The sequence below is a fragment of the Rhamphochromis longiceps genome, linkage group LG10 (genome assembly GCF_057381845.1).
Source record: "Rhamphochromis longiceps isolate RC_006_pf linkage group LG10, R_longiceps_female_GT1.1, whole genome shotgun sequence".
Taxonomy (NCBI): Eukaryota; Metazoa; Chordata; class Actinopteri; order Cichliformes; family Cichlidae; genus Rhamphochromis; species Rhamphochromis longiceps.
The window spans coordinates 20018740-20035326 of record NC_140566.1 but is presented as its reverse complement, the minus strand read 5'-3'; the positions used below and the strand labels follow the sequence as shown (position 1 = coordinate 20035326).

Here is a 16587-nt window from a genome sequence, read left to right as displayed (position 1 = left end):
ACCGTTCTCCCGAATTTCTCCTGATTTTCCACCCGGACAACAAATTTGAAAAACCATATCGCAGAGTTCATAGCGCGGCCCAGCCAATTCCAGCTACTTAGTTTTAATATTACTCTTATTTCTCTTTCTGAGTCGTGTTGAAAATAGCTTCCGTAATATACATCAGAGTTAAAGAGAATATAGTTTGGTCGAAGATCAGACACCAGCGAGGGAGGATAAGAAGGACAGACGCAACAACATTGTCATCCCCTATGTAGCCAGTGTATCAGAAAAACTCAGGAGAGTTTTCTCCAAGCATGACATCCCGGTGTACTTCAGACCCAGCAACACGCTCAGACAAAAACTGGTTCACCTGAAAGACAAAACGCCAAAACACAGACTTAACAATGTGGTGTATGCTGTACAGTGCAGCGAGGAATGCCCAGACCTCTACATTGGAGAGACCAAACAGCCACTTCACAAACGCATGGCACAACATAGAAGAGCCACCTGCACAGGACAAGACTCAGCAGTCCATCTGCATCTGAAGGATAAAGGACACTCTTTCGAGGATGCCAATGTTCCCGTTTGGGACAGAGAGGACAGATGGTTTGAAAAAGGAGTGAAAGAAGCCATCTATGTCCACTGTGAGCGACCATCTTTGAAAAGAGGCGGTGGTTTACGACACCAACTGTCTGCCATCTATAATCCAGTTTTGAGTTCCCTCCCCAGACGCCTTAACGCCCACTCACATCCTGGGCCATCTGACCTCAGGAATTTGCATGATAAGGTGGGGCCAGGTTTCACAATGAGCTCACCCGAAACCCTGGCTGATTGGGACCCACACCCAGTTTCACACCTTGGCTCAGGCGATTAGAGGATCATCAGGGGGTTCTTTCGTCCCTCTAGGTTTAAATCTGGGACTCCCCACCATTTGACCTTAGAACTGAAGAAGCTTCTTGGATGAAAGGTGAAACGTCTTCAAGCAACTTAAAGAAGTCCAGACGCTTTTCTTTGCAAGCTCCTTTGACTACAATGGCCTGGATGACTGAGAACCTTCACAGACATAGTTTGGGATTGTAATATTACAATATGGCCGTTAATGGGTGTAAGAAGGCCTGGAATGGGAACGAAGAACTGGGGTGCAGAGCAGGAGGACAATCAACCCCCACCTCCAGGCCAGGAAGCAAGAGTTACTGAGGGTGAGGGGCAGACAAAGGGGTCAAACGGACACTACCTTAAAAGGAGATGGGGGTCAGGGTGTCAGCACCCTTGGCCACTGTACTAGTGTATTTCCATTGTGGGGGTGTTTACTGTAGGGGGGAGGACACCAGAGGTTATAACTGTAACTGTTGTGTGGAGTTCTTTAGATCAGCCTTTAGCATAGGACTGCATAGGATGCAGTGTGCTGATCTCCAGATGGATCTGTAAGAATAATGGGTAATAAAAGGATTGTGTAAAACATGGAAACATCTCAGCGTGATCTCTACCAGGACCAAAAGAATTGCAGACACCGGCGTTGTCTCAACAGTCGCAATTTTTTTTTTAACATATTTTCAGGTGAGAATGTTGCTGTGTAAACTTCAAATATCTGAGCCGACCGACACATCATCTTCAAACCCGCGCGATCTTTCGCTACTCGGGTTAAACATGATATATAAGTTACTTTGATAACTTAAAAATGTTATTGTTTGGCTTTTTCAGTGTTTTATTTGTTCATGAGTAAATCGGTTTGGCTGAGATTAAAGTTATTAGATTAGATTCAATTTAATTTTATTAATCCCTCGGGAGGGTTCCTCCGGGGCTTTCACACAGCTGAATAAACATCAAACAGAAAATGATTAAACAGAAGTTTAAGACGGTCGAGAGTTTACGTCAGCGCCCGGTTATATTTTAGATAGCAAGGAGCAGACAGCAGAGTTTCACTCTACCGAGGGAGCTCGTGCCATACTACCCGGCTTTATTTAGACCGCGAAGGCCGGGTCCTCAGGTGGAAGCAGCCTGTGAATTTGGACACCACCGCTGTTTCCTGGCTGGCCAATAATAACGGTGACATTTAATGTATTTTATCCGATAGATAAACCCTGTAAAATGCTTTTAACCCCCCCCCCCGGCCCAACATCCCTTTTGAATGTCAAACAACAAATTCAAAGAAAATACTAAAACTGCTACTAAAACTGACTAAAATTAAAATAATGTCTATATCTTAGTCCTGAAAAATACAAAGGAGCAGAATCTCTTTAGTCACAGAAAGACTAAATCTTTTATATCAGATGGCAGAGGGCACTGCAGACATTCAAGTCTAAATCCTTTTTTAATATTTTGTGGTAATTTTGGATGTAACTCGAGTTTTCAGCAACTTCTTTAATGACTCTTTGATCTCCTGTGTCTGAAGAACATAGATAATCGGGTTTAACATGGGAGGCAATACAGTGCTCATAGAAAGGCTTATGATTCTAGCATTTGGATGTATTACACTCCCAAAGATATACACAAATGTAAATGGAAGGAAATAAATTGCCACTAATGAAAGGTGACCTGTGTAGGTTTTGAAAGCTTTCACTCTTTCCCTAAATGTAGAAATTTTTGACAAAGAATAGCCAATACAGCAGTAACTTCCCACAATAAATGCCAGTGGAAACCCAAGAATTATAACTAGTGCCAAATCAGCAAATGCACGATTGGGGGTAACATCATTGCAGCCAAGACGATACATAGGACCATGATCACAGAAATAGCTCTGAATAACAACAGACTTACAAAAAGAAAGTCTTGTGAGAAGGCCAGCTGCAATGAGTATAAGAGTTATGGCAAGAAGCCAGAAAAAAGCGATCAAAGATAAAATGAGCCTGTGGCTCACTCTCATTTGATAGTGCAGCGGGTACATGATAGCCATGACTCTGTCAAAGGACAATACAACCAGATTAAAACCTTGCATAAAAATTGAAGTAAAGCAGAAAAACATGAAAGTCAAGCAGTCATTGTAGGAAATATAATAATGGTTAAACAGAAAAATGTCAACAACCTTTGGAACCAAAGCAGAGCTACTTAACAGGTCTGTAAATGCAAGGTTAAAAACAGCAATATATTTAGGACTTCTCAACATGCGATCCAATGTTATTACAATCATCACTAATGTGTTTCCCACCACTGCAAGAATGTAAATAAAACACAGAAAGACAAAATAATATCTAATATTAGGTATGCCAATAAAACCACTTATTATAAAATATGCAGGTCGCACAAAGGTGATGTTGTTCTCAGCAGCTGAGTTAATCAATGCCATGTAAAGAGCTTCTGTTAATCTTCTATAATTCTCTGTACTCGTTTGTGTAGGCTGCCTCTAGTTTGTGAAGGCTAGCTACAAATATAAGCAGAGCAACTTTGTGCTCTGATACTTATAGCAGTACTCTGTTCTCTTGTGTACTGCTCTCCTCATGTGTGTGCATGTGTGCATAGGGTACACAATTCAGCAGCCAGCCAAACACCATTCAAAATACAGGAGTCAGATTATAGCGTCAAAGCTCCAGGTGCTTTATTTTAGGTTGCAGCTGTACAGCAGGTCACAGTGGTTGTATTGGACTACCTGGGTTCACAAATGTTATCCACCCACTTAAAAAAAAAGAAGAAAGAAATAGGCTTGGAAGCCAGTGAAGGGAAGCAAGGATAGGTTTAATATGTGACTGCTGGCTAGTTTTCGTTAGCAGCCTTGCTGCTGCGTTCTGAACTAATTGAAGATGAGCTATGAAAGAACTGAGAGATGTACGTGAAAAGTGAATTGTAATAATCAACACAGGAGAAAATTAAAGTGTGTACTAAAAGTTCAAGATGACAAACTCACAGTAAAGGGTTGTTGTTCGCAATATTTCTCAGCAGACAAGTATCACATGTGGAGTTCCCCAAGGTTCCATCTTGGGACCCCCTCTGTTTAACATCTACATGCTCCCACTGGCACAGATTATAAAGAACAACAAAATAAACTACCACAGCTATGCAGATGACACACAAATATATATCACAATGTCACCAGGAGACCGAGGCTCTGTACAGGCTCTTGGTAAATGCATTGAGGAAATTAATGACTGGTTGTGCCACAATTTTCTCCAACTAAACAAAAACAAAACTGAAGTAATAGTCTTTGGCGCCAAAGAAAAACGATTACAGGTCACCAGAGAACTTCAATATATACATCTAAAAACCACAAACCAGGCGAGAAATTTGGGTGTAGTGATGGATGCAGACCTAAACTTAGAAAAACACATTAAGACAATAACAAAATCAGCTTACTATCACCTCAAGAATATTTCAAGGATAAAAGATCTGATGTCTCAACAGGACCTGGAAAAACTAGTCCATGCATTCATCTTTAGTAGGCTTGATTACTGTAACAGCATCTTTACAGGTCTACCTAAAAAATCAGTCAGACAACTACAGCTCATTCAGAACTCTGCTGCTCGAGTCCTCACTAAGACCAAAAAAGTGGACCACATCAGTCCAGCTCTGAGGTCTTTACACTGGCTGCCTGTCCGTCAGCGGATAGACTTTAAAGTTCTGATGCTGGCCTATAAAGCTCTGAATGGTTTAGGACCAAAATACATCAGTGACCTCCTAACCCAGTATGAACCTTCCAGATCCCTCAGGTCATCTGGATCCGGTCTTTTATCAGTTCCCAGAGTCAGAAGCAGACACGGAGAAGCTGCATTCAGCTTTTATGCTCCTTATATCTGGAACAAACTCCCAGAAAGCCTCAGATCAGCTGAAACACTCAGTTTATTTAAATCCAGGTTGAAGACTCACCTATTCTCAGCTGCATTTGAATAAAGCACCAAATCCACACTTTTAAGCTTAAATTTCAAAACTTACACTAACTACTGATTTTATCTACTGTTCTGATTTTATCTGTTTTGATTTTATATACTGTTTTGTTTGTTTGTTTGTTTGTTTGTTAAGTGGGTTTAGAGCTCTGGGTAGCTCCCCAGCTGGGTCTAGACTGGGTCTAGAGAGTATTTTAAATTCAGGGAATTTAAAATAGAAAGTAGCTCGTCCACAGAAGGACTGGTAGCTCCCCTTACGATAAGGGTTCAGATCGCGCGAACAGGTGTGGGATTAGAGCTCTGGGTAGCTCCCCAACTGGGTCTAGACTGGGTCTAGAGAGTATTTTAAATTCAGGGAATTTAAAATAGAAAGTAGCTCGTCCACAGAAGGACTGGTAGCTCCCCTTACGATAAGGGTTTAGATCGCGCGAACAGGTGTGAAATGTGTGTGTTCAGTTAGTTTGTTTGTTTGCTTGTTTTAATCAATTTTAAATCATGCTTTTTATTTGTTTTTGTTTCTAATGTCTCTGTAAAGCACTTTGAATCACCTTGTTGTTGAATTGTGCTATACAAATATATTTGCCTTGCCTTGCCTTGCCTTGCCTTCTGAATAGGAAGATGTAGGCAACACCAGACTGCAGATGAGCTGCATACATGGCTGGACTAGGACAAAAAAATCGTCCCGGGCATTTTGACTAGAGACTAGAGATGGACCGATCCGATATTACGTATCGGTATCGGTCCGATACTGACCTAAATTACTGGATCGGATATCGGAGAAAAATTAAAAATGTAATCCGATCCATTAAATATCACGAAAGCACCTCACAAAACTTGCAACACGCCGTAACTCACCTCAGAACGTTAGCACGTCGGAGCAGTATGCATCACGTGATAGAGCGGCTGTGGCATGCGGGACCTGTCGGTGGTCTGGATAGCATTTGGAGCTTCGCTAGCAACCCGGCATTTCATCTCCGACAAAGTTATCCCGAGAGAAGTAAAGCAAGTGTGTAAGTCCATCTCTGAATGTTTGTAAAGCATTCCTGCGTTAAGCTTAACAAACGACTGCCTCTTCTTGCTGCTACTTCAATCATGAAACTGCTTAACGATCAGCTGATCGGCTTTTCTGTCGCGAGTCCGTGTCTCTAGTTTGCTTTTGGCCCACTTTGCACCAGAAAGAGGAAACCAGCGGCTGAACAACAGCAGCACGTTTAAGCTTGTTCCTGCAGCCGCATCTGCAGCACCACCCGTTATATACTCACCCATATCAGGATGAACATAATAATCCCTTATTAAGTGAAAACTAGAGATCAAAGTAGTTTAAAGTAGTTTAAAAAGGTTGGAAACAGAACCCACCGAATAGATATAAATATAAGAAGTACAAAAATAAAATAAACAAAGGCAAAATTACATTAGAACTTATTTTTAACGTATTGAAACTAATAATAGCAAGGATAACAACCTGTATACTGATATTAACAATGGAACATAGTTGGCATGACGACCATGCCCAGAATGTATAGAATGAATAAAAGGAAATAATTCACACGAAAACCTATTAAATAAAATAGAGAGATGCATAAGGTACATTAAGGCTGTGTTATTGTTCAGCCAAGGAAAGTGTGTGAAAAGGTAAGTGTCTCCAGCTTGGGAAATGGTGAAACTGCAGATCACCCGAAGCCCTTGATGGATACAAAAGAAAATATAAATAATATATTATAATAAACTGCCTGGTTCGACATGCAACAGAGAGAACGAATGTGACCGAAGGTTGGATCTGAGATGAGGCAAACAGAAGACCGGTCTAAAAATGTAGGCACAAACCTGTTCAGAGAAAAAGCAAATCTGTGCAGATTGGATGAATTCTAAATTATCTGTTTGCTGAGTAAGATGATCCTAACTATTAAATTGGCTCAGTAGTAGTATAGTGGTATACACTAATAAAATATTGTAATATACTATTGTTATAATATAGAAAGAAAAAGATGATAATATTAATAATGATATAATATTAATATGAAGAGGCACCTTAGTCAGTTATGATGTGAGGTGGACAATTGTTATGAAGTAGTCTGCATCAAGCTTAAGGTTTGCTCAAACTCAGTTTAATGACATATGATGTGAAGAAAATAAAGAAAATATCTAAACTAATTAAGTGCATAGAGGCACTTGACCTGCTTGAAAAACCTGTCATTCATCCTAGATGAAACATTGCTGAGATATAGAGCACACCTATAATAACAACTAATAAGCCAAACCCTGTAGAAAACAGCTAAAGCTACAGGATTGAGAAGCTGAATTAAATATGTGGACACTGCTAAGCTGATGAGCATGTTACACATTTCCTTTTATTTTTTATTTATTTGTTTTTTTTAGAGCAGAAGCTGCATACTACTAAAAGCCAACACATGCAGCTGTCTGTGAGCTCAGTTTTTTCCCCTCACACTTCTGCTCTGTTTGCTCTGTCCTGACTCATGTATGTGTTACGATCCAATGTTGTCAGTGTTTTGTGTTAGGCGTGACTGTTATGTGTTTCCTGTTTTACTTTGAAGGTCTGTTTTATCTCAGTGTGTTCAGTTTACGCTTCCTTGTCTCGTCAGTTCTGATTTGCCCCAGCTGTGTTTCCCTCCTGTTGTCCATTCCCTGATTGCTCCCTCTATGTATTTAAGCCCTGTGTTTCAGTTTGTCATGGGTTGTGATCACTGTGGTGTTGGTATCTTAGTTTTGTAAATAGCTGTAAATAGATTTGTAAAGTAGCAATTGAGTATTTTTTTTTTCCACCTTGTATATATTGTTCACTGCAGCAGCCAGGTAGGTGTGAGAAGCCATTTTTGTTGATTAAGTTTTCTCCTGTTTTTGTTTAGGAAGTTAGGTAAGTGAATTGTCTTTTGTTTGGTTTTTCATTTTGGGTAGGAAAGCGTAGGGACCATTAGGGAGTTTTGTTTGTTATTTTTGGCACTGCTCACTGCTGAAGCAAATAAATAGCTGCTTAGCATTTTTAAAGATACTATTGTTTGGGTTCTTGTTTTGGGTGGAGTGTGGTGGGCCAATGTTTTGTTGCATTCAGGACACGCCTAGACCTAGAACGTAACATAAATGGGGGCTCGTCCATTCGCTGGAGGGTCCGAGGGAGGGACTGCTTCAGCCTTCCGTCTATCTTCGCTGGAGGGTTTGTTTGATTATTTTATTTTGTTGGTTTGGAAATGAATTTGTGACCATACTTGTGGATCACAGTGACACATAGTGATTAGGCATATGATTTACAAATGCCTAGTTTTTAGAGCTGTGAGCAATGCAAAGTTTAAAAAAAAAAAAAGTGTGTGTGTGTGTGTGTGTGTGTGTGTGTGTGTACCCCCACCAACTTCAAAGTTTGAAATATGTAAGATGTGTGAATTCTTTGAAAAACTAGAAATTATCTAAAAATGCCTTAGGTGAAAATGTAGTGTTGCAGCTGTAGAGAAGAAAGAAGAAGCATTCAGTAACTTAAAAATAGGCATTACAGACAAATACAGTTTTAGCATTGCCTGACTATGTTAAGCCTTTCTACTTACGTGTAGATGGGGGAGCAGGTTATATGAAAGCAGTGATAACACAGGCATTTGGAGAAAAACAACGCCCGTTAGCATCCCTGGTGAAACTTAGACTCGTGTAAATTAGACTCTGTTGCGTCAGGCCTGCCTGCATGTGCAAGCCTGTGTAGCAGCAGCAGAGGCAGTAAAAGAGTCAGCTGCACGTATGCAGTCATACGTGCATGTGAATTGCACGCAGGCCAAAATATAAATATATACGCTGACAGCCAGTATGTGGTTTGTTTTTTTTTTTTTTTTGTTTGTTTGTTTTTTCAGCAGTGCACCACTTTGCAAAAATTTGGCATAACGGAGGTATGGTCACCTCTACGGGTAACTCAGTGCAACACGGCAGCTTATTAAAAACCTTATTGGAAGTGATCACCTTGCCAAAACAATTGGCACTTTGCAAATGTGCAGCACATCGAAAAGACAACTCTATTGTCACAAAAGGAAATATTTTGCAGATCAAGCAGCAAAACAGGCTGCACAACAATCGGCAGAGCTACTAGTATCCGACTACTGCCCACAAACACCACTTGACGTACTAAGAACTGAACAAAAAGCTGCAGACAACCACTGAACAGAACAAGTGGCTGAAATGTGGAGCACAACTGAAAGATGACTTAATGGTCTGTGATGGAAAACCAATATTACCAAAGTCTCTACACAAAACAGCAGCCTTAGTGACACATGGAGTAACACATGTGTCAACAGGAGGGATGGTATAGATAATCAATACACACTTTTACAATATAAATTTTGAAACTTCAGCAAAAGAATTTGTAAGAACATGCCTAATCTGTCAAAAACACAACCCACAAGGAAACTTAAGACCTAAGAGAGGCCAGTTCTCCACACCATCCACATGGATTTTATTGAATTGAATGAATGTCAAGGATCAAAATATGCCTTAGTGATCATAGATGTGTTTTCAAACTGGCCAGAGATTTATCCAGTGAAGAAAGTAGATGCAATCTCAGTTGCAAAATGTCTATGTAATCATTTTATTCCAACATATGGTATCCCTTCTCTGATAAGATCAGACAATGGGACACATTTTGTCAATGATGTGATCAGTAAGGTCTCTGAAGCACTAGGATTCAGCATAAGAAACCATTGTGCTTATCAACCACGGAGTGCAGGGTTAGTAGAGAGAACTAACGGCACCATAAAACAGAGACTCAGAAAATGCCTGAAATAGATAAAAATGCAAAGAGTTTAGTCTATTTAAAAGGCAGTGTGTGTGAGAGGATTATGAAATTGTGTGAATGATGCTACATTTTAGATCTAAAGTTAGTAGAATTACAGAGGGTTTGTAGATTGTAAATACAAAATGAGTTTGATTAGCCTGTAGAAACACAAAAGTGAGTAACAGGAAGTGTGTGTGTGACAGGAACTTTGCATGCCCATAAAAGGAGACTCACTGTGACAAGTGAGCACCCAGAGAGAAAAACAGAAGAAACAGACTCTAGCCAGATGAAGCAAATGGAGGTTTTAAGAAAAGAAACGAAAATTATATTAATGGTATGGTTTAGTGTGTCAATACAGGTCCCAAATAAATAAAGGTGGACTTTTCTCAACCTGGAATTTTGAGTACAGCAGCAAAACCATAGATTAACATAATTGGGAGAAAACAGGCCAGAGTTTGGCTTAAAATTTTACAGCTTGACCTCCCACTTGTCCCGATCCTGAGAAGAAGCTCAAAGGACAGTCAATCTCCTGATGAAGACCAACAGAACATTGTGGACTTAAAGAATTAATAGCAGGCTGGTAAGAACAGTGTGACATAACTGTTTAAAGGCACTGAATGTGATATTTTGCCAGGCTGGGACTTAATCTAAAAGGAAAATACTGAAAAGAAATGGAGAAGAAACAGATTGTGTTTGCTGGAGATTCAAGACAACAAAGGACACTTTGAGAAGGGTACAGGGGCCAGTGGGAAGGTGAAGCCCAGAGAAGTATAATTGGGTTGAAATTGAAGCCTGAACTCATGATGGTGTTTAGAGATGTCCACCAGAACACAAAAAAGAGGTAAACAAAAATATATAACACACATATACAAATTGTTACATGTGAAATTATTTTTGGAAAGAATCAGAAGTAAGATGGTTTGAATCAGACCTCAGTGAAAAGATGCATGAATTGATGCAAGTGAACCACTAGACAAATCTGTTAGAGAGACAACTTTAGCAGAATGGGTGGCAAAACTAGTAGAAAACAGGGATATTGTTTTGAACTGCCGTGCGACGCTTCTCCAGTCTTTTGCAGATTACAACCAGGCGATTGGTACGGTGGCCCCTAGAGACAAAGCACGTACAAACTCCAAAACACTTGCAAACTCCAAAACACTTGCAAACTCCAAAACACTTGCAAACTCCAAAACACTTGCAAACTCCAAAACACTTGCAAATTCCAAAACACGTACTGTGGAATACACCAGGCACAAATACATGCACACGCAGGTATGTACTGCCAATTTCCACATTTATTGATTTGTTTGTTTTGACAGCTGACTCAGTCGCACAGCCTGACAGCTCACGAGCCCAGCTGATCTCCTCGCCGCTCCTCCCCGTCTCACTATAAACACAGCGGAGGGAGACCATCATCAGTACATAAACACCATCAGCTGTTCTTACCGGCCTCGCAGCGCCGCCCTGTTGAGCCTTCTGCTCCACTCCTCCCCGGCAGCTGCGCCCGGGGCCACGCCTCCGCCACACACCCCCACCGCCCGTTCGAGGCCGGGGAGCCGTCCGGCGAGCCAACTCCCCCCCTCGCGAGCGAGAGAGGAAATCGGCCACCGCCATCTGTGCCCCCGGCCTATGGATCACCTTGAACTTAAAGGGCTGCAATGCCAGATACCACCGGGTGATCCGGGCGTTGGCATCTTTCATGCGGTGGAGCCACTGCAGCGGGGCGTGGTCCGAACAGAGGATGAATGAGCGTCCCAGGAGGTAATAGCGCAGGGAGCCGACCGCCCACCGGATGGCCAGGCACTCCTCCTCCACGGTGCTGTACCGGCGCTCGCGCTCCGCTAGCTTCCGGCTGATGTACAGGACAGGGCGGTCAGCTCCCCTCACCTGCTGAGACAAAACGGCTCCCAGCCCTCTGTCCGAGGCGTCAGTCTGCAGAACAAACGGGAGGGAAAAGTTAGGAGTGTGAAGCAGCGGCTCCCCACAGAGAGCGTTTTTCACTCGCACAAACGCCGCCTGGCACGGCCCCGTCCACTGGACCAGATCCGGGGCACCCTTTCGAGTGAGATCGGTCAGGGGGCTGGTTAGCTGCGCAAACCCCGGCACAAAGCGACGATAGTAACCCGCCAACCCCAAGAACCGTCTCGCCTCCTTTTTCGTCCTGGGGCGCGGGCAGGATGCGATAGCCGCCGTCTTCTCCACCTGTGGCCGCACCTGCCCGCCCCCCAGGTGGTACCCCAGATACTGCACCTCCCTCCGTCCAACCGCGCACTTCGTCGGATTGGCCGTGAGCCCCGCCCCCCTCAGGGACTCCAGGACCGCGGCCACCCGCAGCACATGCTCCGCCCAGGTGTCGCTGTGGATGATCACGTCATCCAGGTAGGCGGCAGCATACGCCGCGTGCGGACGCAGTACCCGGTCCATGAGACGCTGGAAAGTGGCCGGGGCCCCGAACAGGCCGAACGGGAGTGTCACGAACTGGTATAAACCGTACGGAGTGGAGAAGGCCGTTTTCTCCGTGGCCTCGGCAGACAAGGGAATCTGCCAATAGCCCTTGGTTAAGTCCAGCGTCGTGAAAAAGCGAGCCGTGCCTAACCGGTCCAGGAGCTCGTCGACCCGAGGCATGGGGTAGGCATCAAAGCGTGACACTTCGTTCACCCTGCGATAGTCGACACAGAACCATATAGACCCATCCTTCTTCGCCACCAGAACGATGGGGCTACACCAGGCGCTGTGCGACTCTTCTATTACTCCCATCCCTCAGCATTTCCGCCAATTCCCTCTGCACGATTTTTCGCTTATGCTCCGGGAGCCTGTAGGGCCGTGAACGCACCGTCACGCCGGGCTGCGTCACGAAATGGTGCTCGATGAGGGACGTCCGCTCTCTGGGCCTGTGTGAGATGGTCATCACAAGGGAGGGAGGTGGGAATGATAGAATTTGGCACCTCAGGCCCCAACTCATCTCTCTCCTTCACCAGGCTCACCAGAGAAGCGGTTTCGACCTCTCGCCACTGTTTGAGGAGATTGAGGTGATATATCTGCGCGGCTCCTCCCCTGTCCGACCGAGCGACCTCATAGTCCACGTCCCCGACACGCCGTGTGACCACAAAGGGACCTTGCCACTTGGCGAGCAACTTCGAGCTGGAAGAAGGGAGTAACACAAGCACTTTATCCCCCGGTGAAAATTGCCTGAGTCTAGCCCCTCCTTTATACAGGCGTTGCTGATGCTGCTGAGCCTGGAGCAAATGTTGAGGCTGTCATTTTTAGCATCTACATGGATGTTAAAATCCCCCACAATAATTATTTTATCTGAGCTCAGAACTAAATTAGATATAAAGTCTGAGAAATCAGACAGAAACTCTGTGTAAGGCCCAGGTGGACGATAGATGATAACAAGTAAGACTGGTTTCTGAGTTTTACAGCTGGGGTGGACGAGGCTAAGCATCAGGCTTTCAAATGAATTAAAAGTCTGTCTTGGTCTTTCATTAATTAATAGGCTGGTGTGGAAAAATTGCTGCCACACCGCCCCCTCGGCCTGTGCTTCGAGATTTCTGGTAGTTAGAATGACTCGGGGGGTGTTGATTCATTTAAACTAACATAATCATCCTGCTGCAACCAGGTTTCTGTAAGGCAGAGTAAATCAATTTGTTGATCAATTATTAAGTCATGTACTAACAGAGACTTGGAGGAGAGAGACCTAATATTTAATAATCCACATTTCACTGTTTTACTCTTTGGTTCAGATGTGGATACTGTATTGTTCTTTCTTTGTAATTGTTTATGTTTAAGTTGTTTGTTGCTGGGTTTTAGTTTGTTTTTTGTCTGTTTGGGAGCTGACACAGTCTCTATGGAGATGGGTTTTTGGGGGGATAGCAGGAGGAGAGAAGCTGCAGAGAGGCGTGTAAGACTGCAACTCTGCTTCCTGGTCCCAACTCTGGATAGTCATATTTTGGGGGGTTTAATAAATTTGTCCATATTTCTAGAAATGAGAGCTGCTCCATCCAAAGTGGGATGGATGCCGTCTCTCCTAACAAGACCAGGTTTCCTCCAGAAGGTTTGCCAATTATCTATGAAGCACACATAGTTTCTGTGACACCACTCAGACAGCCAGCAATTTAAGGAGAACATGCGGCTAAACATGTCACTCCTGGTCTGATTGGGGAGGGGACCAGAGAAAACTACAGAGTCCGACATTGTTTTGGCAAAGTTACACACCGATTCAATATTGATTTTAGTGACCTCCGATTGGCGTAACCGGGTGTCATTACTGCCGACGTGAATTATAATTTTACTGAATTTACGTTTACCCTTAGCCAGCAGTTTTAAATTTCCTTCAATGTCGCCTGCTCTGGCCCCTGGAAGACAATTGACTATGGTTGCCGGTGTCTCTAGCTTCACATGTCTGAGAACAGAATCACCAATTACCAGAGTTTGACCCCCGGCGGGTGTGTCGACAAGTGGGGAAAAGCGGTTAGACACATGAACGGGTTGGTGGTGTACCTGGGGCTTCTGTTTAGGACTATGCTTCCTCCTCACCGTGACCCAGCCGCCCTCTTTCCCCAGCTGCTTGGGGTCTGCCGGGGAACAGCTAGGGGGGCCTACACTATCTTCGGCTGCACCAGCTACAGGGGCCTGGCTAGCTATGGGTGAATGAAGGGTGCGAAGCCGAGTCTCCAATTCAGTAATCCTGGCCTCCAGAGCTGCAAATATGCTACATTTGTTACAGATGTCATTACTGCTAAAGGAGGCCGAGGAGTAACTAAACATCTGACACAATGAGCAAGAAAGTGCAGGAGGGACAGGTGAAGTAGCCATGGTGCTAACGAGTCGGCTACGAGCTAAGCAAAGCTAGCGAAACAGTACAGAGACAGTGAGTGAATACTTTGGCTATAAATTAGGTAGTGAGTACACAGAAAGTGTGCTTCGGATGAAGCACGTGAAGATTATACTATGAAAAAGAATGTATTTAAAAGTTGTTAATTAAATTGCTAAGCAAATAAGCTACTCAGAAACACCACTGTGTTTGAGCAGGAACAGGAAGTGATACTCTACCGCAGAGCGAGCGAACACCAAGTGACAGCGCCACCAAGCAAATCTGTTCTACTCTTTGGTTCAGATGTGGATACTGTATTGTTCTTTCTTTGTAATTGTTTATGTTTAAGTTGTTTGTTGCTGGTTTTTAGTTTGTTTTTTGTCTTTTTGGAAGCTGACACAGTCTCTATGGAGATGGGTTTTTGGGGGGGTAGCAGGAGGAGAGAAGCTGCAGAGAGGTGTGTAAGACTGCAACTCTGCTTCCTGGTCCCAACTCTGGATAGTCATATTTTGGGGGGTTTAATAAATTTGTCCATATTTCTAGAAATGAGAGCTGCTCCATCCAAAGTGGGATGGATGCCGTCTCTCCTAACAAGACCAGGTTTCCTCCAGAAGGTTTGCCAATTATCTATGAAGCCCACATCGTTTCTGGGACACCACTCAGACAGCCAGCAATTTAAGGAGAACATGCGGCTAACCATGTCACTCCTGGTCTGATTGGGGAGGGGTCCAGAGAAAACTACAGATAAGCTAACGTTTTTTCCTTTTAAGGAGTTGTTATTGAATTCTATACATGCCACGCCTGTTGTTGTTTGAGTATAAAATAAAGGAAGTACTGACGCCCCGCGCGATTCCTCTGTGACACACACACAGTGCACACGTTGGTGCAGAGCAGATCGGGAACGTGTCGGGGCATCGCCCATGTACATGTAAAATCTTTGAGTCTGTGTTTCTTGCCTCCTAAGAGTTTTCTCCTCACAGTTGGCAACTCTAATAATTAACCTTATGAACAAAATAAAGTTCAACATCAGTAACATCATAGCACCCACCCAGCTGTATAGAAACTCCATCATGCTAGCTAGCACGCAGTACGAAAAAGTCAGCATAACGAAAATAAACTCCACCTAAACTTGGTTCATATCTGACACAGATGGACTGCAGGTTATAACGTCTTACCTGAAGTTCAGTTCACCTGACACTCTCGGACCAGCGGCCGCTTCCGGTCTCTCCTCTTGCCTCCCTTTTCCTTCATCCACCTGCTGGCCTCCACCACTTGCTGTTGTTATTGAATCTGTGGAAGCTCTGCGATAGCCACCACACGAAGTAACGAATAACGAGCCTACCTAAATCCCAGTAACGAGTAACGCGTTCCTGGTTTTGGCATAATAACTAGTTACCATGCTCGTTACCACAATAATAACGTAGTTACTGTAGCGCGTTACTTAATAACGCGTTAGTACTACACTACCTTAAAAGGAGATGGGGGTCAGGGTGTCAGCACCCTTGGCCACTGTACTAGTGTATTTCCATTGTGGGGGTGTTTACTGTAGGGGGGAGGAGACCAGAGGTTATAACTGTAACTGTTGTGTGGAGTTCTTTAGATCAGCCTTTAGCATAGGACTGCATAGGATGCAGTGTGCTGATCTCCAGATGGATCTGTAAGAATAATGGGTAATAAAAGGATTGTGTAAAACATGGAAACATCTCAGCGTGATCTCTACCAGGACCAAAAGAATTGCAGACACCGGCGTTGTCTCAACAGTCGCAAAAAAACTTCACCTACTCACACAACCATTGTTCACAGCCGCTCGTCAGTGGAAATGAAGAGCACCTGCTGCTACTTCCTCTTTTATACCCTCCATTGGGTCCCCTGGGTCCTAAAGACTTCCCCATTACACTTATACATATTTTCAGGTGAGAATGTAGCTGTGTAAACTTCAAATATCTGAGCCTACCGACACATCATCTTCAAACCCCCGCGATCTTTCGCTACTCGGGTTAAACATGATATATAAGTCACTTTGATAACTTAAAAATGTTATTGTTTGGCTTTTTCAGTGTTTTATTTGTTCATGAGTAAATCGGTTTGGCTGAGATTAAAGTTATTAGATTCGATTCAATTAAATTTAACTTTATTAATCCCTCGGGAGGGTTCCTCCGCGGTTTTCACACAGCTGAATAAATGTCTAACAGAAAATGATTAAACAGAAGAGTTTAAGTCAG

General features: G+C 43.5%; 1 protein-coding gene across 1 annotated transcript; it reads right to left on the bottom strand.

Moving 5' to 3' along the window:
* Positions 1–2293: 2293 nt before the first annotated feature.
* On the bottom strand, positions 2294–3265 carry LOC146660760 (olfactory receptor 1500-like). Its single transcript, XM_085421659.1, has one exon. It carries the CDS (start codon positions 3263–3265, stop codon positions 2294–2296), a length of 972 nt encoding a protein of 323 aa, XP_085277785.1.
* Between the last annotated feature and the right edge of the window lie 13322 nt (positions 3266–16587).

What these genes read in the sequence shown, in the direction of transcription:
- LOC146660760 (XM_085421659.1), bottom strand. Translation starts at nt 3,265, where the DNA reads ATGGCATTGATTAACTCAGCTGCTGAGAACAACATCACCTTTGTGCGA.